The sequence below is a fragment of the Ammospiza caudacuta genome, chromosome 9, assembly GCF_027887145.1.
Source record: "Ammospiza caudacuta isolate bAmmCau1 chromosome 9, bAmmCau1.pri, whole genome shotgun sequence".
Taxonomy (NCBI): Eukaryota; Metazoa; Chordata; class Aves; order Passeriformes; family Passerellidae; genus Ammospiza; species Ammospiza caudacuta.
In genome coordinates this window covers 23877640-23902822 of record NC_080601.1, presented here as the reverse complement: position 1 = coordinate 23902822, position 25183 = coordinate 23877640, and the positions used below count along the sequence as shown (strand labels likewise).

General features: G+C 36.5%; 1 protein-coding gene across 1 annotated transcript in view; it reads right to left on the bottom strand.

The window, feature by feature from the left end:
• DNTT (DNA nucleotidylexotransferase) overlaps nt 1–24227 on the bottom strand; it is an 86750-nt gene extending 62523 nt beyond the window's left edge. Inside the window, 5 exon segments of the mRNA XM_058810760.1 lie at nt 1485–1561; nt 1845–1864; nt 8094–8312; nt 11562–11641; nt 24167–24227. Coding sequence (XP_058666743.1) covers nt 1485–1561; nt 1845–1864; nt 8094–8312; nt 11562–11641; nt 24167–24202 — 432 coding nt within the window. The 5' untranslated portion in view covers nt 24203–24227.
• Between the last annotated feature and the right edge of the window lie 956 nt (nt 24228–25183).

Below are 25183 nucleotides of genomic sequence, written 5' to 3'. Positions count from 1 at the left end.
AAGACACTTACTTCCTATTTCTCCAAGAAGTTTGGTATTTTACATAATGTTTCAGTCGTACTATGTTTGGTGTGACATTTTCCCCTACAGCAGCTTGTATTTGATATTTATAAACAGTGAAAAAGAACTGCTGCTTTCAAGAGGTTAAATGGTTGCAATCACAGCCCTTTTTTCTAGCAGGAGGTAGGGAAATGCAGCCATTTCAAAAGCAGCAGTTTTGGGAATACTGGTAACACTGGGGTTGGAAGGGACCTAAGAAGGTCTCTAGCCCAACCTCAGGCTCAAAACAGGGTCAAAACTCAATTCCCATCATGTTGCTCAAAGGGGGCTTTTTGTAAATAAGCAAACAGTTTAACCTACTTGGCTACCATAAACAGTAGCATATATTTGCTGTAATTTCTGATTATTTCAAAGCATAACTACAAGCCAAATTTTAGTTTGTTTAATTTTTAACTGTGCATTCCCAGATCAAGACATGTTTGAGTTCCTTGTAGGTTTATCTTTAGTTCTGAATACCCCAAACGTTTTAGTATTTACCTGGCAAAGGGTTTATATTCACCAATAACTGGTATCTGTTGCTATTCTTTTTATATGAATCTTACAAATAATATTTTCTTGCAGTATTTGTATGTATTTACAGGAACACACAAGTAGAATCATGAAAATTATAAATAATAACAAAACACATAATAAAGCTTTAGGAAAATGAGGAAGTGTTTGATGTTATAGTTGAAACATATGCATGTAACTATGCCAGATATATTTAGACTGCACTACATTAGAGTCTCTGAGAAATGTTTCCTTTTGAGTAGTGGTCACTGAGTATTTAGAGCCAGGAGGAGCCATTAAGCACAAGAACTCCAGAGGAATTTAGACACAAGGACTCAGACCCTTCATACCCTCTGAAATGTGCAATGTTATGGGCATTAACTAGGATATATGACAGTCTCCAAGATTTCTATTTAAGTAGACAATTCAAAGGGGGTTTTGTGATGCTAAAGTAATTATATGCAGTCTGTTTTCATAATTGCTCAGTTGTGAAAATCTGAAGTTTAGTACCATACTTTGAAGAACTGAACTTGGGCAAACCAAAAGGCAGCACAGCAACTGTGAAGAACCTTGGACTCACCTAAACCCAACTTTGTTTATCATTCTTCCAGTTTGTCAAATAAGACTGTGATGAAAGGCTAAAAGACATTTTTGGAATGTTATTCTATCATTTGTTTTAAAAATTCATGTGTTTACAAGCTGTTAATGTATTTAAAGATCCACTGTGTTAAGCTTTCAGCAACACTTAGAGGATGCAAGTAAGCTTGCACTCAATTTTAATTTAAGTATGGCAGATTTATAACTTTTTAAATTGTTATTATGCTGCCTGTTTACTCATGAATTTGCTGAGGGTGCCACAGAAAATACTGAGGCAAGTATTATAGTAATTATTCTAATTATACCAGCTTTTATTTTATAGACAGAATAAATATTACCGTGAATTTCTTGTTGTAGTTATTTAAAGTTGTCTTTCTCTGGCATGAATACTGAGATACTTTTGTTCCAATAAATGCTGGCATTTCCAATGCAGGTGTATTCAGAGGAGGAGATTGAGATTGCTCCTAACAAGGGTAAAAAAAAGAAGAGTTAGTGACACACATGGCAAATAGCTTAAAAATAAAAAAAAAAAGTACATTTCATGAGCCCAAAATACAAACCTTTGAAGAGCAGGCAAGAAAATAATAATGCTCCTGTCATCCTGCTATGAAAAACAGGTGATTTCACATTGGCTGGACTGACAGTACAGTCTATCTGGTGATTACTGGGATTTTTGCTTTTCTGCAGTAAGTTCTTACAGGGAGTTTTCAATGGCACTGTCATTTTTTTAAAAATGGTCTTTCTAAATGATGTGTGTCTCTACTACTCTCACTACTGCAGTAAGTTTGAAAAACTACAAAACTTTAAGAGCAGATAAGCTCTAAAACACAGAGTTTTCACAGAAAACATTAGATTATTCAATACAAGATTAGGGATATTAGACAATGGGAAATGTTCTATTGACTTTTTCTGTCTGTAGCTAAATTCAGTAGGGGGGGGGGAAATTTTTGTATGAATTAGAAATCAAGTTTTCTCCCCTCTTGCAGGTAAAATTATAGAAAACTTTTTCTTTTGGATTTAATTCATCCAGCTAAGTGTTTAATTTTGGAGTCATTTTAGAGTGAAGAAAACATTTATAAACAGCTACAGAAGAGTAATCACCATCCTTTATTCACTCAACAGCCAGCTGGTGATGTGGTTGCTCCCTTAGCCAATTCCCATAGATGCTGATCCAATCCAGACATAATTTTGACATGTTCACCAAAGCAGGGAAACTGAGACAAATGCCAAGACTTGAATGGGCATTTCCCAATCTCCAGGCTGCCTCCATGCTCATTCACTTTTCACCTAATTTTGCTCCATGCAAAATAGATCAAGGTCGTACAGGTCTGTGGGCAATCCATCCCTCAAAGACAGGAATTCTCCTGAAAGGCAGGATTCAGAGTCATATCCCCACTGGCAATAGAGAATCCTGAGCACAAGTCCTCAACATGTGGATGTCCTGACTAGGAAGCACCTAGAAAAAGGCAAACTCACACTGGTTTTCTGCTGCTTTATATATCCAGTCCTTCAATTCTTTCACTTTCTTTGATGTGCCAAATCTGAAATACTTCAGAACATGAAGTACCTCTAACAGTTCCCTGTATTTTTTGGTCTTGGTCCTTCTGCTTGAAAATTTTTGGCAGATGTGTCAAAAACTTATTCCATTGCACTATCCAAAAGCCACAGGGAAAGAGTTCAACAATTACAATAAAAAATGTCATGAAAATACATAAAAGAATTTTCACACCAAAAATGGAATGATAAGCCCTTTTTTCCCTGTATCCAATCACACAAAGGCTAGCAAACCTACAAGCATGTGTGTATCTTCATAACCACATCCCTAATTATCATTTCATGCTACATTGCCTTTGTATTTGATACAAAGTAGTTCAAGAACAGTATTCACACACACAAAGGTATTTGCTTGCACAACTGAAGGAGCAGTGAATTATATGGTGGTTTTCATAGCATGCCCTGAAAAGAAGAAAGCAATTTTATGTGTAAGACCAGTCTTGGGAATAACCAAAATGGGTTTCAGTCAGGACAGCAACACAACTCATCCACTTCTGCACACATTCATGAATTATATTTTAAAATTGATTTTAAATCATATAAACTATGATTGATTAGTGCTAATATACTGCTTGAAATGATAGTGCCAGCTGCAAAAAACTGTGAACAAACAGAATGTTACTGAACAGAATACATAACAAGCTGTTACCTTCTCTAGGACAGACACAAAAGAACAAGAGCCCTACATGCAGCATCAGCTGCTACTGTGGAGGAGGGCAAAATTAATGCAGAAAATCTGTGCATTTAAGAGTGTGATAGACTGGACAGAAACATCCTATTCCGGCCTTAGTCGAGATATTTGAGCATTTTCCTTAATCAGTAAGAGTGATGCATTTAGTTACCTGGCCTTGATTATATATAAGAACAGAAGAAATTCTGGATAGAAATTAACAGGAAAAACATCTGGCAAACAATGATTGCTACAGTCTGATTTGCAGGGACTATTATAATGCCTGCATGTGAACTATAGAAATGATCTATCAGCAGCAGAACATGAGCTGAATTGATACTGCTCAAATTGATATTTGGTGGGAAAACTAGATGAGAAAAAAATTGTTTGTACAGATTACAGGACAAAGCTAAACTTCCATCAATAGCAATTACAGTGTAGAACAAGGAATCCTGGAAATTCATTAGACCAAAAATAATTTCTAGTACTGGGACAAAACAACTAAAGATAAGAGAAAAATGGAAAAATATAAGCATTAAAAATTCCTTTTTTTTTTTAGATAACTCTACATTTAAATGAATTTGCAGTACACTGCACAGGGGCAACCAATGGAAAATACCTAAATGTGTAGGCTACTTAATCACTAGAGCTAGTCAGAGTTTCTACCCCACATCCAGGCTGCAGTGAATGTCACTTGCTACTCTTTCACACTGACATTTTCCACATGGCATAAGCAGGGGAAACAGCCTTTACCACTAGCATCAATTTGTAAAGCAGACAGACTTGGTTGCAGAATTAATATTGCGGGGGACTACTTTGCTCTTTGTCAAATTATTTTTAAACACACCAAGAAGTTTAATGACACAGGGAAATAACAGGGAGAAAATGAAGCAGCAGTGAATGAAGTGCACAGAGACAAGCAGCCAGCAGCTCTCTAAAACCCTGGCAGCATTGACCAAATAATAAAGTCCTCTGATATCCAGAATTTTATGAAGAGAAGGCAGACAGTTTATAGGTTTCATTTTTATTTCCTGAGAAACTCAGACTGTCAGGATGAAGGATTTCTTCCATTACTTATGGCCTCTCTCTTTCACAATGAAACAGAGCGAGATGCTCCAGAAAATGTTAAATATGTTTCCTGACACATGATAAGACAAAAGATCAAAAGATGGTACTTTCTTTCCCTAATGTGGAGAAAAATCCTTTCTTCAAATAAATAAATCTCTTTTCCTTTCTAGGAAAAAACAAACTAACAAAAACAAACAAACAAAAACTAATTAGCTAACAATTTCTGGGTTCTGACTGAGGAAAAGGCAGAAGAGATGCAATCACAGCACTATTCTTAAGGCTGCTGAGTGTGCAGCAACCCTTAAGGATCTCTTCCTCTCGTTTTACCTCTCTGAACACCTCCCCTCTGCCTATTTCTCTTCCACAACCCAGGAAGCATCAGTAGTTTCTGGCATGTGGGGATGCCGGTGTGTATCCATCAATGTCCATGTCCTGCTATTGTCAAGGATACCCTCCTGCTTGTGCTAGGAAAGGTGTCTCTGCACAAGGGCTGACCTTGGCCACAGAAATATTCTGCTTCCCTCTCAAAGCAGATATTTGGCTACCACATTTCCAAAGCTTAAAATTAAACTAAATGATGGCTACTAACCCTAAAAGTCAAGTGTGACTGAATTAATCAATAATAATTCTGTCCATCTTAAATCTGGTCAACCAACCTTTCATTCTCTATAAATCACTGACATCAGAGCATCTCTTGGATCATCACTACCACAGAAAAATGTACTTTAATGACAATTGTAATTAGGATGTTAGCTAATGGTCTGTAACTCTGACTTTATTCCCCTTGTTTTGCATGAAGAAGGGCATTTCTTTTTACTAATGCAGTAAAACAAATGTCCTGAATGAGGAATAACCTTCCAAATAGGCTACTGCAGGAGCTGAGAGATTAAATCTTGCTGCTATTGATATTAATGGAAATTTGACCACAAAACTAAATGGCGACAAGATTTCACCCAAAACATTCCCCCACTGCAATCCATTCCTTTTACTTCAAAAGCTTAATGATCTAGCTTGAGTTCAAGGTTTGTTAATTCACTTTCATTTCACATTTTACAAGTCTGACATAACGAACCAAATTTGTCTTCAGTGAAATTCCAATTAAATTACATTATGTATGAGTTCGGTCTAGTACTTAAAAAGAAAATTAACCTTTACTTCAATCTTTCCTCATTTCTCAAGGCAGAAAAAAGAATTAGCATGGTGACACTGCAACAATAAAATTATCTACAAAATTTGCTACACTCCTAGAATTCTTCTTTTCTCCTTGTTTTCTTTACAAAATGTTTTTTACTTCAGAGCAACTATATAATTAAGATTGGTTTTATAAGCTTTAAAAATACCAGTATAGCTGTCACTGGCTTACTTATTGTGCTCTGCATTTATTAGCATGAAATCTTTATGTTTCAATAAAAACATAAGCTTTTACTTGCAGAGCCAGTCTCACAGTATAATTATGATCTCCTGACAGTGCTGATACCTTATTCAGAAGTTTATGCTACACCAATATTCCAAAAGGAATTTTATATAAAACTAAGGCAGTTTCATAGACTTAAAAAAACTTCTCATTGATTTAAAAGAAAATTGGAGGAATTTTGGAGAAAAACAAAGGTGTTTCTAGCATTGAAAAGAAAAAAAAAATTATGAAATCACATTTTCTGAGCTATCTGAATCTATAGGTGTGTTCATATTGCCGAAATTAAGAATGCACATAAAAGGTAATTTGCTTTACTTTTAATGCTGATGTGAAACTCTCAGGAAGGCTCACAGGATTTTGTTTGTGGTTTTGATGCATTACTTGTTTAGAGAACTTCTCTGCATTCCCTGTATTTATATTTTTATGGCCTGTAACAAAATAAAGCAGTAGTTACAAGACTTCCTTATTTATTTTTTTTCTTTTTGTATTAATTTCCTTTGTCTATTCTCCCTCCAGCAGATTCACTGAAAAATGTTATAAATTTATTGCAAAAATATATCCTTGGAAGGATTTCAAATATAAACACACATTCTGTCATGGAATCATGCTGAGCCTGAGAGCGACAGCTCCATCTGGTGTATTCACTTCTCCCTCCCCCCAACCCAAACTGTTATTAAACAGTAATTCTTGTATGTAAAAACCTGGAAAATATTTTCTGACAAGGAAAATGCAATATGACTGGGAAAAAAAATAATCAGCTACAGTTTTTTTCTTGGGAAAGGATGGTATTTATGCATCACCCTTCATAATCTAAATACCAAAATGATGAAGCAGCAAACAGAGCAATGTTGCTGTTAAATATTCAGGCATTCTGCGCCTCAGAGGAGGGCACATGCTGCACATCCTACCCTGGTCCCAGTGTGGTCACACAGAGCCTAATCCAGACCCTCAGGAATCAGCAGGAATCCTTCGCTTTACTTTAGAGAGCTTTAGATCAGACTTGTAGCTCTCTTCACAAATGAATAAATTTCTTTGCTGGTGCACATGAAACCCTTCACCATGAGGCTCGGACGGGTGCAGAAGGAGGGGACAGCTTCATTCCAGCTGCACTGCTGGGCCTATTTCATGGCTCAGCGGCACAAGCTGGGCACAGCACGCCTGGCATCCCCACCAAACCCCCACCACTCTAGAGTCTGTGCCAAGATATTGAGTACCACTGCTCCTCACTACGCTCCAATCTGAGAAACTAGCAGGTAATTTATCAGATATAGATCAGAGGAAAACATAATCATCCATTGCTTCAAGGTCAAACACCCTGCATCAAATCATCAACCTGCCATTTTCAATATCCTCTGACTTACAGCTTCCATTGAGAGACAACAGAGTATAATGAAACTTATCACAATTACTTGATGGTGCCAAGTCTGTAAACACATGTCCACAGACTACATCAGTCTTCTTTTCATAGGTGCTTCAAGGGCCCAGCTGTTGCCTGATCGCCCTCCAACAGCAAAAGTTGTAATATTTTTGCATTGTTTTGAGGAGGCCAAGAATGCCATCAACAGCACATTGAAGTGCCCTCCTTTCCCTGGGATATTTACCATGATATTGATGTATTTGAGCAAATACCACAAGCACCAGAACAGCAACAAGTGCCTCACTAATGGATATTGCAGAGGAGCTGGGGCTGTTCAGCCCCTTAAGGCTCCAGGAAGACCTAACAGCAGCCTTCCAGTAATTTAAGGGGCTGCTAGAGAGCTGGAGAGAGAACTTCTTACCAAGGGACAGTGACAAGACAGGGTGTAACGGCTTTACACTGGCAGAGGAGAAATTTGAATCAGATATACAGAAGAAATTCTTTTCTGTGAGGGTGTTGAGGCACATGAACAGGTTGTCCAGAGAAGCTGTGGCTGGCCTGGAAGTGTTCAAGGCCAGGTTGAATGGGAGTTTGAGCAACCTGACCTAGTGGAAGGTATTCCTGTCCATGGCAAGGAAGTGGGAGCTGGATTATCTCTAAGGTCCCTTCCAGCCCAAAACATTCTGTAATTCTCTATGTGCCAGTTTGTACCCTGTGATGAAACAGTAACTCAGCATTACCAGACACTGATAAAGAAGGCAAAGAAGGTGTTTCTACTCTATTGAATCTGTGTGAATTACTCATAAATTTCACAGAAAAAAAAATAATAACACAACACAATTATATCTATATTCATTTAAAAAAATAAATAAAATCACAGCCATTCATTCTGGCTATCACTGCATTCACACTGCAGGATCTATCTTACCATGAGACGATACTTCACTTCTGAATCAACTGGTCTTCCTGCCTCCATGCAGGCTGTGAACCAGGAGATGTCCAGTAGCTCAAACCTAGAGCTGTCACTCACAGCCTGTCGCTTCAGCCAGTCCAGCACCTCCAGGTAAGAGTTGTTCTCAGCCACAATATGAGTGACAGAATCACTGTCAAGAAGTATACAAAAAGTTTTCTTTTTTTTTCACTGAATCCAACTGTACACAGATACAAAGCTGTTATTTCTGTATTTACTTACCATACACTTCCTGACAATTGTAGTGTATATTGTACTTTAGGATGTGGGAGCACTGGAGTTTTCATATCACCATATATTTATTCTAGTCACTGACTCTGCCTTGAGGAAAGACTGTAGTCTGATAGCTCCTGTAAGTGCAGCATTTTCTTTCTTGAAGGATCATTTACCTTCCATAGACACTAACCTAATACACATTCTTTGCAATTCTCAAAATATTTTGCTTACACAAGCAGTACTATAATTAAAAAGCTGCTTGACAACACCTGACAGTCTCTTCCCAATATTCCTCATCCACGAGTTAAAGCTTTGCAACATTAAGAAGTCAGTTAACAATAATTATTTAAAACTTTCCAGCTAGTAATATCTATTAGGATACTTAAGTTTTCTGTACTTGTATGAAGCCGTTTATTACACATGGCATTGCCAAATATTCATGAATTAAATCTTATGAACTACATGCTCCATATAAAGACCATTTCCTTGCTGCTAAGCCAGTATAACAAAACTGATGGTTTAGTGAATACAAAATTTACAGCTTGAATTGTTATTCAATACATTATATGGTGTACATTGCCTAAAAATACAATAGCCCAAAATGCTATTGCAGTAAATGTCAGTTGTTGTACAAGAACAACATTAGAAAGGATCACCTGATTAAAAGGCGATCCTTTTAAAAAGAGACACTTCTGTACACATCACAGAAAAATAATGGACAGGGACAAAGCTGTGTTTCAAGAAAAGATTACCTGCATACTTAGGATGATCTGTAAGTTTCTGTCTGGCCTGCTGATGTTTCTCAGCAAGTTTGGAAAAAATACAGATTTGGTAGGAAATTTTGAATGATTCTGAGTGCTCCTGCTCCCTATGCATCCCACAAGGATGCTGTCACCCCCACAACAAAACATGAGAGAAAGAAGAAAATTCTTAATTTCCATCAACTTGTAGAATTAAGTATCTAGATAATATTCATTTCTATCAGGCAACAGATTCCTAAACTCCTTGCAGGTAAGGCACAGACAGGCAGTGTCACTATTTGACACTATTTTTACAAAAGGAAGCTAGAGCTGGAACATAAATTGTCTTAATAGCAGCCAAATCCATTTGAAAGTCTGTGACTTTCTGGTAGCCTGTGATGGTGACAGCCATATACAGTAAATTTCCAATGAAGGACCTGACAGATTGCTCTGCAAGCCCTGTGCAAGAGCTGGAGAAGTGGAGCCATCAGCCTGTCAAAGCAGAGAGGACACCACCACTGGTGGCAATCACTGGTTAGCATGGACTTCAAAACATGTTCCTGCTGTTAAAGGCAGACTGCACACTTCAAAGCAAATTACCTTCCAGAAAACCAAGAAAATCCCTTGGCATATCTCTGTGATCCTTATTCAAATGAGTGATCACCAATTTCATTAAGTCATGAAATCACAATGACAAATACTGGAATTGTTCCATAGAAAATTGTTATCAAATAACTCTCCAATGCAAAATACATACTGTATTTTGGAACTACAAGAAAGGTACTGAAAGGACTGTACTTCAGAAATGTGTGTCATGCTATAGCACAATTTTTTTCTCTCCATATGGCAGAACTTGTAGAGCAGAGTCCATTGAAAAAGAATAAATCCCAATTTATTTTTTTCTAAAAGATTACAAACACATATTAAGTGAATCCCCATGAAACACTGTTGAGTTTATTATTATTTAACCCTGCTAGGTCCTACTTTAATTAAACTGTCACATCTTTATACCCAAGTTAAAAAAACCCAAACAGTTAGAGACATAGAACTTCTGTTTCCTGTGGTTTATTTCACTTCATATAAAATATTCATATGTCATGTATTTGTAGCAAGCTGCAGAGCTGGGAACTTTGCCATAACTATGCACACAGCAGCAGTTTAGCTGCTGTGCTCCAGTTTCCTCTCATACCTGTACAGCTGTGCTATTTTCTTGGCACAGAACATAACAAATTTAACGTTTCCTCTGTCATTTTCAAAAGCAAAAATCAACAGTTAAATAGTTTTGTTTTATCCAGTAGCAGCTAAGCTGAAATTAAACATAACACCTGCCTCATAAAACTTACGGAAAGTCTAAAATACTGGCAATAAATACCCATGTGTCATAGAAGCCCAGATAAAGCATTTACTCTACAGATTATTAACGTAGGATCCAGAACAGCACTCTTTATTTCTTTTTTCCCCAAGAACTCAATTAATTTTGTATCAGATCCTAATTGCTTACTTCTGTTCAATACCTGCTTTAATCTTGCTTTATAAATTATTTTACCCTCCCTTCTTCCTCAGACTTTCAAAGTTGATGGGATTGAAAAGAAATCTGTAGAAATACACTTTTGTAGGGTTGTACACTCCAGAGACAGATCCAGAGACGAGATCAATGCTTGGCTTTCCTCCAGCTTTTCAGAGAACCTATATAATGATGCAGCTTTTGGAAAACTGCATAATGACATAACCAGCACTTACGTAAAGCCCTGTTTGGAGGAAGGCTTCCCTCTGAATGAGCTGGTTTGCTGAAACCAGACAAACCTGAATCTGGAGTGTGTTTCCACTCTCAAACGCCACATCTGTGGTATTTTACACCTAAGATTTTTCTCCAGTGCTCTTCCAGATTGTACCAAAGCAGAAGCCATAACTTTGAGACTCACATTAGGGTAAAAAAGTTAAATACTATAATACCAGAGATGATGTAGACAAATGTCCCCCTCAACCCATCACATTTCCATTCCTGTACATTTAACTCTTTTCGTTTTCAAAATTGGCCACTAAATTTAGCTTAATCTTAACCTGACTTCAAAGAGGAAATAAACAATGAGTGATTCAGATGAGCTAAAGACACAATTTATATGCAGACCCATGAAAATTGACAGATCTAAGATAAATTAGAAATGCACATTTTAAAAGTGAAAAATTAGAAATTTTGCTAAGTTTTGTCCTTTCTCTGCTCTCTGTCCAGAAGATAATTGAAATAAACCACATAATAGGAACACCCACTGAACCCTTGAAACATATTTATAATGGAAAAAGTCAAGTATAACTACCAAAAACTTAGGCAAAAACTTCAATCAGTCACTTGTATTTACTATATTGAATTAAAATGCTTCAAACAGCATTACTACATGTTATTTCAAAACATATAAATATTTTCCTACCTTAGCTCATTTTCTACTCTGAAACCTTTTCTTCTTCCCAGTTCCATCAAAAACATCCTTCTGGTCAGCCCCATCTTCCTCTGCATAATAAAAATGACAAAGTTACTGAACTTTATTTCATAACTGCAGGGAAGTTTTGGGGAATGCAACCCTTTCTGTCTCTTTCTCTGGGAGATGACAGCTGGAGCTTTGAACCTATCCATGATGCAAGGTAGAAATGCTCTCACTTGGGTAAAATAGAGCTAACATGCTTTCTGCCAGGCAACAGCTGTATTTAATGTCACCACCCATTGAAGTAATTTTCTTGTTTCCCCTCTGAAATCAAAACCAGGTGCTACACAAGCAGAAACATCACTGGCTCTCTGCCAGCTGGGACTTCTTCAATAGAAATACTCCAGACAGGTGCAAAAATTATTTCATTCCTTAAAACAGCCATTGCCTACAAAGATTATCCAGATAAAATTGATCAGCCAAATCATCTCAACATTTTAACCAGGTCTTCAGCTGATTGAATGGCTCAGTTCCACCTTTTTGCATTTAAGCACCCAGTGACCTCCAAACAGCTACAGAGGACAGTATGGAGGCCATTTACATTCCTCCTCTGGAGGAGAGAGTACTGCTCATTGCAGAACTACACCAAAGCTTTTGCCAGTGTCACATTGGATGCAGTTCTGTATCTCCCTGGATTTCTATTAGAGCAAGGTGAGCACAATGAACCAGTTTACAGCCTCTGCATCTACTTCAGCACAAACCTACTTCAGTGGTGAATACCCCTACTCCCATGTCAAGCTGGATTTTTATTTTTAACGTAGCAGAGAATTTGGATTGTACCAGTCCTTCACAACACATCAGAAATGTTATGTTACAGTTCTCATTGCTCATGTTCTCATGGGCAAGCAAGGTGGAAAATTCCTAAGTCAGATCCATCAATTATATTTTCAGTTCTTTTATCACAGGTGGATATACAAGTTGAATTTCAGGAAAATTAGTAAAAACCCGCTTCCTGCAATTATGGCCATGAGTTTAAAATTAAATAGTAAAAGTATTGCAGACATCTTCTGAGCCCTATAGCTCTTGCGGCTTCAACAGTATTATTGCAGATATAAAGAAATATTTTTCATCCAAATAGAAACTAACCATCTAAAAATTAATATAGAGCTTTCAGCTCTGGGGTCTTCCTGAGGCCATGAAAAAATATATACATAGTGCAGTATATAGATTAGATTGGATTAATTTCTTCCCTTGCCTAGGGATAACCCAGAAGCCAAAATATCTATTCCTCTTTTGGATTTATAACATCAAAATTGTCAAAATAAATCATTTGAAGGTTATTTTGAAATTATACGAGATATTTTCATAGGACCTGAAAAATGGACAAGCTGACTTCAAGAGGCTTAAGCAAAAGAATAGCAGCATGGAAGCAAAAAAAAAAAAAAAAAAAAAAATAGGAATGGATCTGGAATTAAGGCTGAGCAATCTGTTTTTGGTTGTTCCATGTCTTTTTTCCAGACTACTAATCAACCATTGAATATTGGTCACTTCCCTGTTTACATTGGTCACTTCCCTGTTTATAGCTTTCCTAGACTTGATAAAACACTTTATCTCAATCCCTACAAGGAATAATGTATTGGAGAACAGATTCTTTACATATGTTAAACAAAGTTTTATTTTATGTTATAATTAATTCAGTGCCCTAAAACATGTAAATATAATTTCCCCCAGTGTAACATCAATATGCTCAGTGCCAGTAAAATACTTCTGGCTTGAATAACGAGTTTTTATTCCTTTGTGTTACTGTTATAACTCTTAAGCCAGATTTTCAAGGGTATTTATGTGCCAAAAAGCTGCAAACAGAGACCTAGTGGGATTTTCAAAATATCTAAGCAACCTAAGCATTCAGCTCCTTTGGAAATCAATTTCTGGCTTAGAACCTAACGCAAAGAGATTTTCTCTGATCAACACAGTATAATATGAAAGTCTCTGCCAATGATGCAATTTTATTAAATGCACCTTCTAAAATTAACAGGATTTCCATATCCCAGATGAGTGAATTACTTACTCTCCTACAATATTATATCATAATATTTTTGACAGTACCACAGAAAGTAGAACATGCATTGGAGAGAAAGCAAATACAACAGAGAAAAGGCATGTCTCCTATTTATGACAAAGGAAAAGTATACTTCTACCTGAACCATGGCACCACATATGATTCATGGCCTAAAACCACTGAAACTTGCAGACATTTTCCATCTCATTACAGCCTCATGGAGTTCAGATATTTCACATTCCTTGAGGGAAATCTGAACGAACTTCTATGTTCTTGCTATGGACCACTGTTGAACACTATCAAAGGCAAAGATTAAGAATTCGACACAAATACTGATGGCCATTTAAGCAAAGATTTTTCATCACTTGTGATGTGGGTGCCAACAACAGCATCCCAAACTCCTCTGAGGAGAAGAGTACTGATCAACTTCAAAGGGAGGTTCTTTGAGAGGAAGAGTGCTGCAAAGTACAGCTCCTCTGAATTTCACTATTCACGTTTTCATTGCACATTCTTGATTATTGTCAGTCTTTCAGTGCCCTGATATCATGTGAGCTGCATTGTAAATATTTTATAAAATAGTACTTGTCCATTCTTGTCACTTTCATGAGGAGAATTGTGAAATTTTCTTTTAACACATAGCTACAATTTGCTAACCTTCAGAGAAAACATCTCTCAAATACCAACAGTAAAAATAAGAGAAGTGATTGGATGTTTTCTTATTTCACATAGGCTTAACTGCATCTCACGCAGTATTGTTACACAATGATTAATTTTCCCTAGCTTTTTAATTTAGTAATTTTTCTTCAGTAATTCAGTATTTTCCAATTAACCAATTCATGGAAATTTTTTAATACTTCTCACATTTGTTTTTGTCTAGATATTCCCATTACTGTTATTCTGTTTGAATTCTGGCTTTCTTGGTTGCTAAGCATTTCCTTTGTCATTTACACCCATTATACGAATCTTTCAGTGCCTAAAAACCATACAGCAGGTGTTTTTCCTGTTTTAAAAATTGATTCTCCCACATTCCTTTTTATAGCCTCAAGCTGCAGCTGGGGAGATTCAGGTTAGACATTAGGAGGAATTTCTTCACAGAAAGGGTGATTAGGCATAGGAATGAGAGCACAGGGAGGTGGTAGAGTCACCATCCCTGGAGGTGTTTAAGGAAACACTGGATGTGGCACTTGGTTGACAAGGTGGTGCTCAGTCAAAGGTGGGACTCAACGTTAGAGGTATTTTCCAGCCTAACTGATTCTGTGATGTTTTTATTCTTTGAACCACTGGAATATTTTTAGGGGGCAGTTCTGAGCTATACATGCTTGAATTATTCCCATCAAAGGTGATAAACTCCATAAGAAGCCATATGACAAAGAATTTCAAGAAAACTTATTAAATGATGACATGCTTTGAATGTGCTTGCTTGGCTGTATGATGCTATTTGGCATATAAAGTAAAGTAGACTTAGAGAGGACACAAAATTCTGCAGCTGTTGTCACCAAATGTACGATATTACTGATATATGTGGTCAATATATGGTCAAAAGAGCTGGTTGTCTTTTTTTTTGCTACCTAATTAAAATGAAAATCTGAATAAAAAGAATTTCTTTGACAACATCTCTCAAATCATATCAAGAGGTAACAGCTTGTTTAATTTACTGCATACATAGGTATTCTAGAAAGGTTGAAGTTTTTTTCTGAGCCCTTTCTGAAGAAACTAGGGAACAGCAATATCATAGCTCTGAATAATTAAATAGAGCAATAGGGTTCTCCCTTACAGCAGAGAGAAAATGTAATTGGTGACAAATCCTGGCAGGAGCTGTTTCCTACTCACATCAATATTCCTATATTCCCTGGAAACCATTATTTTCACTCATCCTTCAGTCTCTCTGTTCAGTAACAAGGTTTACAATTGTTCTCTTTAGTTACTCTGCCTATTGTAGTTGCTTCTCCTTGTTGTGATTGTTATTGGACTATTCTTTGATTTTTGTGCTGGTACATCAATGGTTTTCTTTATACTTTAGTCTCATGAGAGCCTTGTGAACCTTTAGCAACAAGCAAAAACATATCTGCATAATCCCATCCCTATACATGGCCAGGCATATCCTTTGACAGTTACACATCTCTTCCAAGCATAGTTTACAAAGGTAAATCTGCATGGATTTTGAGCAGGATTTAGCTGGTCCCATTTATCTCACTGCTAGTGTTAAAGATATTTCCATTAGCTAAGAAATACCAAGCAACCTTCCAGAGATGAGGAGCTTCACAAACAGGGTTAACCAGTCTAAATTTAGGCAGCTGTAAATATTACTTACCTCAGCAATGTGGACATTTCAGAAACCATGTAAGACTAGAAATAAACATTGTTAAATTATAATAAAATGATAACGCTGTTATAATAACAACTCCTATCATTTTTTATCTATAAAGAATATTTATGTCCTCTAGTAGGACACTGCAAAACACCTAAATTGTTAATTTATCTTCTTTTAATTAGTTGTTGTAACAGTTACCAGGTGGTAGAATTGATGCACCTTGCAGTGACACTGCAGCATTTCCAGACCTACTTACATTACAGAACATACAAACAGCAGTATGTGTGAGATTTATGCCTTCTATATTTACAGGTAATAAAGTATGATGCATTTAATAAAGATAGATGTACCTAAGCCAAAGTAATGAAAACTGGGAAAAGGCTATTGCCGTGATTCACAGAAATCTTTCAACTACATGTTCAATTTTTAGTAGTACAGGAAAGCTCCCACACCATCAAGCTGAGGAGATAATGTGATCAATTAATATAAAAGAGAGAATAAAGTAAGAATAAGTACCATAGGGAAAGGGAAGAAAAACTTATTAATAATATTATACAAAATGCCCCTCTCTTAAGAGTTTATGCAAGTCAAACCAAGATAAAATTTGGCTCTTGAGCAAAAGCAACAGGTACCACCTAACAGCACAGTGAGTCCTGACAGGGCTCCTCCTGCACACTCCACTGAAATTAGCTGCAGGAAAAAGAGCCAGCATCAGAGAAGCTGAAGGAATTGCTGATGAGGATTACACACATCTTTGTGTTATCTACAGAGAGAAAACAAAGCAGATATTCATCCAAGTGATGTGTTGTGAATTTTGCAGGTGAAGGAAAAAATCAATTAGAAGCCTTTTTTTTTAATCCTAGAAATCTGAACTGAAGGAAGCTGAAAAGCAGGGTGGAATGGAACAGAATTCTCACCTTTTTCATTTATTTAGGTGCAGCATTCCACTAATGCAGAACTAATTACAGCAGAAGTGACCTAGCTGAGTAATTAATTCATAGCAGAAAATTTTAGAATCAGGCAGCAGGAATTTTTTAACACAAAATAGATTTTGACAGTTTCCACATAAAAGCATACTTTCCATTTCTTACTGACTTCACCTAATAATTTGGCAGCTGCCGGGAGTATCACAAAATATTTACACAGTTTTTATTTTGCAATGTGGATTTAATGGCTCTACCTTTAACTACAAAGAAGGTTAATTTATTTCCAACTGCATAAAAAAATATTTCTCCAAGCTATGAGCCATTTTTCTTCCAGGCTATCTCAAGGTTTGCTTCCATTGTTTCATCTTGCAGAAAACTCAATATTACTGTCATTTTAAAGTTGCAGTAGCCCTTAGAAACTGTGTCCCCGTGTAGCACTCCATGTTTATTTAGCAGTGAACATGTGCTGGTCAATCTTTATTAAGAAAGCACTATTTGTAGAACATTTTTGAAAAGGCAGCCCTTAGAGTCATCTTTAAATGGCAGGTACAAGTCTCTTGCCATTATTTTATGATGCACACCTGCTTATTAGAAAATTCCATCACAAGCTATGACACATTTTTTATACTTTTCAAAGACACAGTACAATTGCACCTAACTGACATAGTTACATTATGAGCTTTACTCCTCTTTCCTGTGTTTTCTGCTGCAGAGTGGATTCAGTTCTAAGAAACTGAAATTAATTTTCTTCCACATAAAAAGTCAGACTCAATATACTATCACTTCACTATTAATCAAGCTTGTAATTCAATATTTAAGTGACAAATCAAAAGAACACAACATAATAAAGAATTTCACCAGAAAACTTCCATATCATTCTTCCCATAAGGTTTCATATATCCTTCTGCTTTTTCTGCTCCGGTGCTAAACCAATTATTGTTATGTATTATGAAGTAGGACAGCAGGAAGGATATAAAGCAGGTAAGCATATTTGCAAATGCTGCTCTGTTACAATTTACTCAAATTTTACTAAAAGTACATGCTATTTTTAGTCACCTTGTACTTCGTGATGTTATTAAGGACACAATTCAATATCATAGTCCTCTTTTGCTGTTGGCAGATCATTATGAGGTTTGCAATGCACTAGAATTCAAAATGTCATCCATTTCAACATGAAAAACAAAATAGAGGCTAAATTTGTCTGCACAACAAAGATGTAAAATCAGGACAAGTTAGAGGAGAGAAAGGCCTAAATCCTGAGACTGTGCTGTGGTTATAGACAGCAGGTACCAGTAGATCCCAAAATTATTATGTAGCCAAGAAATAATATTTTAACAAGTACATTCATGTTTTCAAAAAACAGCCCGCTCATTTCCTGATACTCTGGGCTGCTCTTCTGCAAGCTTGAGTCAAACACCAGAGCAATCACACCAACCTACCACTCAAGCTTTCCCTCTCCAAAGCAAATGAGTAAAATAGGAGAATTTTGAAATAATCTCCTGTATATATTTAGGGCAAACAACCAAGTAACTTACATGAGGCACTGAGGAAAATACTGCTTTTTTCTCTCTTATGGTCTTACCCAACAATCTGTGCTCTACAGACTCATTACACAGAACACCTGAATATCTCAGCATAATATTCACAGCTACAATGACCTTCAAAGAACAAGGAAGCCAGAACAACATACACAGACTACACAGAGTGAATGTATATCAAAATCATGTCAAGAAGTCTGCAGAGGAAGATACTCAATACTACTGAACTACTAAAATAATAAAATGTAGTCATGATTTTTAATGTATGGGAAAGTAATCCAAGATGTCTCTTCTGAGTAATGAAATGTTATGTAAACAAAATGGGACATGATAAAGAAACTGTATAGCAAGTTTAATTAAAGAACTGTAAAGGGGGGGATGGGTGTATGCATGTAAATATCATAATCTGAACCATGCAGTTAACATCAATAAAATTATATTTTGCTCAGAGTATGGGTTTGAATCTACAGAAAATCTGACCATTCCATTATCTTGTGTAGGCATCTAATAAAGTACAAAATGTGCCATATTGCACAACCTGCAAAGGGAAAAATCCATGCATATTTTCTTACTTCAATAAATCCAGAAAGTTCTTTGTCACAAGTAATTCTATGTATGCTATATCTTTCCTTGTATGCTGACTCAGTGGCTTCCTGGGTCCTTGTTTCACTTGTCTACAGGTTATGGAGTTAAAATGTCCTCTTGATCCCTTCCTACACATGGTACAAGTGTTAAAAACAAGGAGAGAGGGTCAGATATGGGACAACCAGGTGACAGGGGACAGAGAAGGCACACGATTGTGGGCAATTATGCTCAGCTTAGATAGCTGGGGAAAAAAGTTCAGATCAACTTTTCAAGAGCTGTTACTGCTCTGGTTTTCAACAGTGTGGTGAAAGGAACCAGACACAAACATTTTTTGATGAATAAGGACAAAGGGATGTTAAAGAAACTACCTAAGTAAGACTGTAAGAGTGGATGTCTCTGAGAGGGAATAAAAATAAACTCACATTTCAGGGAGAAAATATTACAGGAAGTAATATTCTTCAGTTTTAGCAACGATTTAAGACATATTCTCATCACTGCTCACTGGTCAAAATCATGAGACAACAAAACACAAACCCAGCAGCCTTTGTGGTATGATAGGAAGCCATCACACATGCTCCCTCTGCTTCACAGCAAACCACATCAGGATCACCTCACATCACCTCCACAGCTGCACTACCCACAAGCAGGTTACAGCACAAACACCAGTGCAAACAAGCAGCAGCACAACACAGAAGGATAAAGGTGAGGGGCAGAAATTAAGGAAGACTCTTTCACAGGACTAAGCAGTAGACAATTGGCAATACTTCTTTAGACCAGTTCTACTTTATGTATTTGCATTCACAATGTGTTCTCAAAGCTATGTTAAACAGCTTGGCACAGGAATATAACACATTCATTAGGTAAAATCATTAGGAAAATAATGGAAAAGAAACTTGTAAAATAAAACTACTAAATACACAGTACACAACAGGTGGAGTTACAATTTATTACTACCTTTTCAGTCATGGTATTGTACATTTGACATCAAAACTTGCAACTCAGCCCCTCTCCAAAATGTCTGAGCCAAAAGAAGTAAACTGATGCACCCGACTCTTTAAATCACCCAGGAAAATTTGAAAAACTTGCCCTTGCAAAGCCTGAGCAACCTGAGGTTAGGAGATCCAGCTGAGAAGACATTTCATATATAGTAGAGGCAGTCAATTTATTATTCACTTTTAAGAAAGGCTGTAGAGTCTCCTCAATTAACTCCAGAGCAAGCAAGAAAGATTTTCGCAATACATCAAAATAATGATCACTTAGGTTCTCTTCTTGTCAAGTTTGAGAGTGTTTTTTCCTTACAGCAATGACCAAAGCTTTGTCCATTGCTGTATTTCCCAAGAAGCCACATTTGACATCTATTTGAATGGATACATTAAAAACAGTCAACTTTGTTAAGATTGCTTCAGTACCACAAATAAACAAGACATACCTGAACAGTTATATATCACTTTGCACCCTTACTCATGCTGAACATGCCTGAAAAGCAGTCAATACCATTCCCTTCCCCCACATTTCAAAATAGGCACATGTGTAAGCTTAAGCAGTGTACTTGGTGCTCTTCAGGCTTTTTATTTTCATAAGTGACTAGAAGCTCCAAACTTATTCACCTTCCATTTAGATCACTGCTTTTCAATCTTCTGCTGTGCGACACAAGATATCCATATTAACAATTAGACTAGGATAATCATTAGGGTCAAAGGAAACAAAGCTCATTTGTGTGTCTTTTATACTAAGGCTAGGAATGAGAAAATTCATTGAGCACAGATGTGAGGAAGGGTCTGAAAACTGTGCTTAGATTTTGGCTAAAAGGAATCATTTTTGAACATTAATGAACGAGATAAATCTTTAGAGCTCCAAGTTCACTAGTGCTAAGCACTGAATTCAATAGGATCCCATGGCCTAAAAGTAATACAGGGCCAGCAATTTCAGGCCAATGGACAATGTCAGGGTAGCAGGGGTCAGGATTGCTGGGATTATAGATCCACATTACCCGATGGGTTTATGGTCAATTAATTCCTGGGCAAGAAAAGAAACTTCCCTGTTCATAGAAGGGTGTTAGGTGTGAGGAGGCAACAGCTGGGTTTGGGCTGACAGTATTCAACAGACTGGAGTCAGACCTGATTCAGAGAAGCCACCTGGCCTGGGTTTGTGGTTGTACAGGAAATAATTTCCCTCTGCAGAACTCTAAGCCCAGCTTTTGCACCTTTTTTTCCACTTAATCTTCTCTCTATCCTATAAAGTGATCATACAAGGACCCTAATTGAATATAGTTCCTGGGCAATTTAGTGAACTCATGTGGACAAGTGCTTCATACTGAATGCAGAGAAGCACATGGAGTAGGAGTGTGAGCAGGTAAACAAAGTGGACTTGGTTCATTTGCTGAACAATTGTTGAAAGGAATACTTGTTTGATTGGAAAAGGGAGGACACTGACAATAAAATGAAACCAAAATGTTTCTCTATGATTAAAAGTGTTCATTCAACCAAAAGTGAAACTCCTTGTATCAATTATCCAAAAATAGCCCACATTCAATTTAGGTTGAATAATGTGTTTCACTTGATGTGAAGTCAGGCAACATAAAACAATTTCAAAATACTTGTCGTCTTAATTCCTTATTTTATTTTTAAATTTAGGGCTATTTTTATTTTAAATATCATTTTTGAATGAGAAGTGGAAGAAAAAAAAGCCACCTTATTCTGCTGGTGACATTTACTGGTTTATCTAAGTTCTGTAAACACTGAGTCCTGTTTGAGCATAAGCAAAATGAATCCCAGAGCAATCAGTTTAATATCTTATGTGTTGGATCTCTAGCTTTTGTTAGATTTTGGTAACAGCACTGAACAATGTTTGGGGTGGGGGTTGACTATGGTTTGGGTTTTTTAAAATATATGCTCTTCTTTAAATAAGTTGCAGACATTCCTTTAACTATGATCTTGGTTTTTAATAGTCATATTTTGACACATCAGGACAAGCCTAATGAGATATACTCAGACTTAGATATATTTAGACTGATATGATGCAACATGCAGCTATCTTGATATATTCAGGCTCTCACCAGAAACACATGGCAAATGTGATCCATTCACCTTCATCTATTTCTGTGCAGATACATTGGTGGCAAATTTTCGAACACCAGAAACTCCTTATCAAAACTGAATATTTTTATGAAGTATATTCTTTACTGCAATCACAGTCACAGGATATAAAACAGGCAGGTTTTCTTTCTCAATTTCTGTTAAGCTAAAGGTCACACTCTCTAAAGACTGTTAGTAATTTCCAACCTTAACACCTATGAATTTACAAATTTGTTTGAAGACTTCACAAAAAAGAAGACCAAAATGAGTGCTGTGATTTCTACACTGAGAAATAATTTCATTTTCATTCCCAGTTTAAGGCCAACTTCTGGATATTATTTCTGCTTCAGCTAGTATGACTGAAACCTGAATAGATGGCAAGAAAGAACTTGTGTTTCAATAACAGACTCTTCTGAGGTGTTCAGAAGCCTAAATAAGTAAACAAGTGTTCAGTAGGATCTAGGGAAGAGTGGTGCACTTTACAACTGGTGCAGAAGAAATGTGCTTATAACTTGCATACTGGTGCATTCACACATACACACTTTTCACTTCTATGAATGTTAAAAACATTTTTTCTGTGTTGGGTAGGTCAAATGTTCAAAGTTGAAAACATTTATCATTCAGTTGGTACGACTCCATTGGGGACAGCAGTCATATATCAACAAAGATTCAGGACAGTGACTTTTCCTGAGGGATTCAGGGAGTGAGGGAATACATTAACCACAGGCACATTTTCTTGCTATTCAAATGCTTATTACTGTGCTATCCAGGAGAGCACATTATATCATAATATTTTGCATAATGGCTAAATATGATACAAGCCTTTTTAAGACATGACAAGTCCAGTCTCACTGCACATATGACCCTTATGACCCCTCACAAACTTTGGTTCTATCCATAGAGGTTTAATTTCTTTCTTCATGTGATTTGTTCCAAATATAAATTCTTCTAACCTAATCTCATAAATTTAATTGAAACTTGTAAGCGGATAATACTGTCCATAAAATGGAAATTAATCATTTTTAAAGCCAGATTCCAGTGTTACATCCAGGAATATTTTATCCAGAAATATTTGAACAGGAAAGTAAAATGGAGAAAGTATACCTTAAGTTTTAGCTTTCATATTTTCCAGATTCTGTACTGCTATAGTATATAACTCTGTTCAAGTTCCCTTCACAGTTTAGTTAGACAAAGCTATCCTTTTCCAGCCAGAAAATCAAGGACACCATTGCAGCTTCAGGCCCAAAAATGTAAACAACAGCAAATTGAGGAGAGCAATCTGGGAGGATGGGACTTCATAACCTGGAGCTGTAATTGGACAGTTAACCCCAATATGCAAATGGACCAAAACTTATGAAAATGTTAAAAACTTGTGACCAATTGTCCATCTTGGGTGGAGCCACAGTTGGGCTCTGCCAAGGTGTATCCTTTGAAAGCCTTTTTAATAAAAACCTACCTTATTCCTTTAACACTATCTTGCCTCTGTTCTAGGTAGCCTCAAAGGGCATCAGAAAGAATTGTTCAGTGAACAATTTAGATTAATTTCTTCAAAACAAAGGGATGATATTGCTACATGAGGACAATTCTATGCTGAGAACAGCTCAGCTAAAATTCCTTTTCCTGTGATCACTGTTTTTGCTGGGGAAAGGAAGGAACATCAAATACTCAAATAGTTCACCTGAAAAAGGAGCAGTAACTACTGCTCCAGAGTGAGAACACATTCCTTGTTTCCTCTAAACACAAACTTATTTCAAGTAAAAGTAATCCTTTCAAAAAATGAAACCATTATCTCTGGCTCATTAAGACAAATTTCAGTATTTTTGTCCATTTTCAGAGATGGTTTGATAAAGGTATTGTTTCCAATTACTGTTGACACATTACTTGAACTTGGCTTACTAAAGCATAAAGGCATATGTGAAATGTCTGTGTTCAATATCACTTATTCCCATATGCCTAACTCAGAAATCACTGTTTAATCAATCCACAAGTGGAGACAAAATCCATTAGGCTTACAATCAATGACTGTAGATCATCTTCAAATAAAGTCTTCACTAAAGAGCTCTTTTCAAACTGAGCAAACATTAAGTCCTGAAGTTATATAATCAGCAAACATCTACTCACCAGAAATTGTATCAAAGTCAGAACTTGGCATATCATAACACAGCTTTGATTTACAAGGTGATGTATGTTCATGGCAGACAAAAAAGAATCAGCCCTGGCAGACAAAAAAGAAGGTGAAACTTTAACACTTATCTCCTTTTCATATGCTAGTCACAATAAAAATGAATTTGAAAATGTTTTCTGGAGTTAGAACAATATTTTGCTTATGAAGGTTCAGTGAGAGGCTGTTGCACACTCGTACAGTGCAAAATTCTGTATTCATTGTATTTTCACTGCTGACAAATAAGGAAACATTAAGAATTCTGTCTAACTTTGGTAATTATGAATTACTTAGACTGTGTAAATAGCATTTAACAAGAACATAGAGATTCGCAAACAAAAGGCAAAGTATAACATTTTCTTTCCAACGCATGGCTTTACTCTATTGCCTTGTGCACAAAATTTTCCAGGATAAATTAATAGTCAACTGTCATGTTAAGCCCCCTTGATACCAAGTGTCAGTTATCAAAAGAAAAAATATATATCCTATATCTTGTCATTAATCTGCACTGGGTTTTATCCACAGATCTCAAAACAAGCCAACGAGCTGTCAACCCTGACAGCTGCAAATGTCTCCTGCATGAACGTGTACTGTGGGCTAGATTCCTATCTCAGTTACAGCAGTAACAATAAAAGCTCCTTTTGTAAGCAACATCAACATGAAAGAAGTACATCAATTATCTATGGTAAAATTACAGGTAGAACCTGCATGAATATGGGAAAGAAAATGAAACAGTAATTTTGTATGTATAAATATTACAAATTTAACTCTTAATAAATTAACCATTCGGTCAAATAAATGAGGAAACTACTCCAAGCAACAAAAAACCTCCCACCCCTCCATTTTTGAAAATTGATTATACTGGTTCTGCACCAGTAAGACATTTGCTATTTGATTTTATGCTTACATGGGGTGAAAACTATTTCAAGTCTAAAGAACTGACAAACTCTTTTAGGATATTATTTTTTATTGTCAAG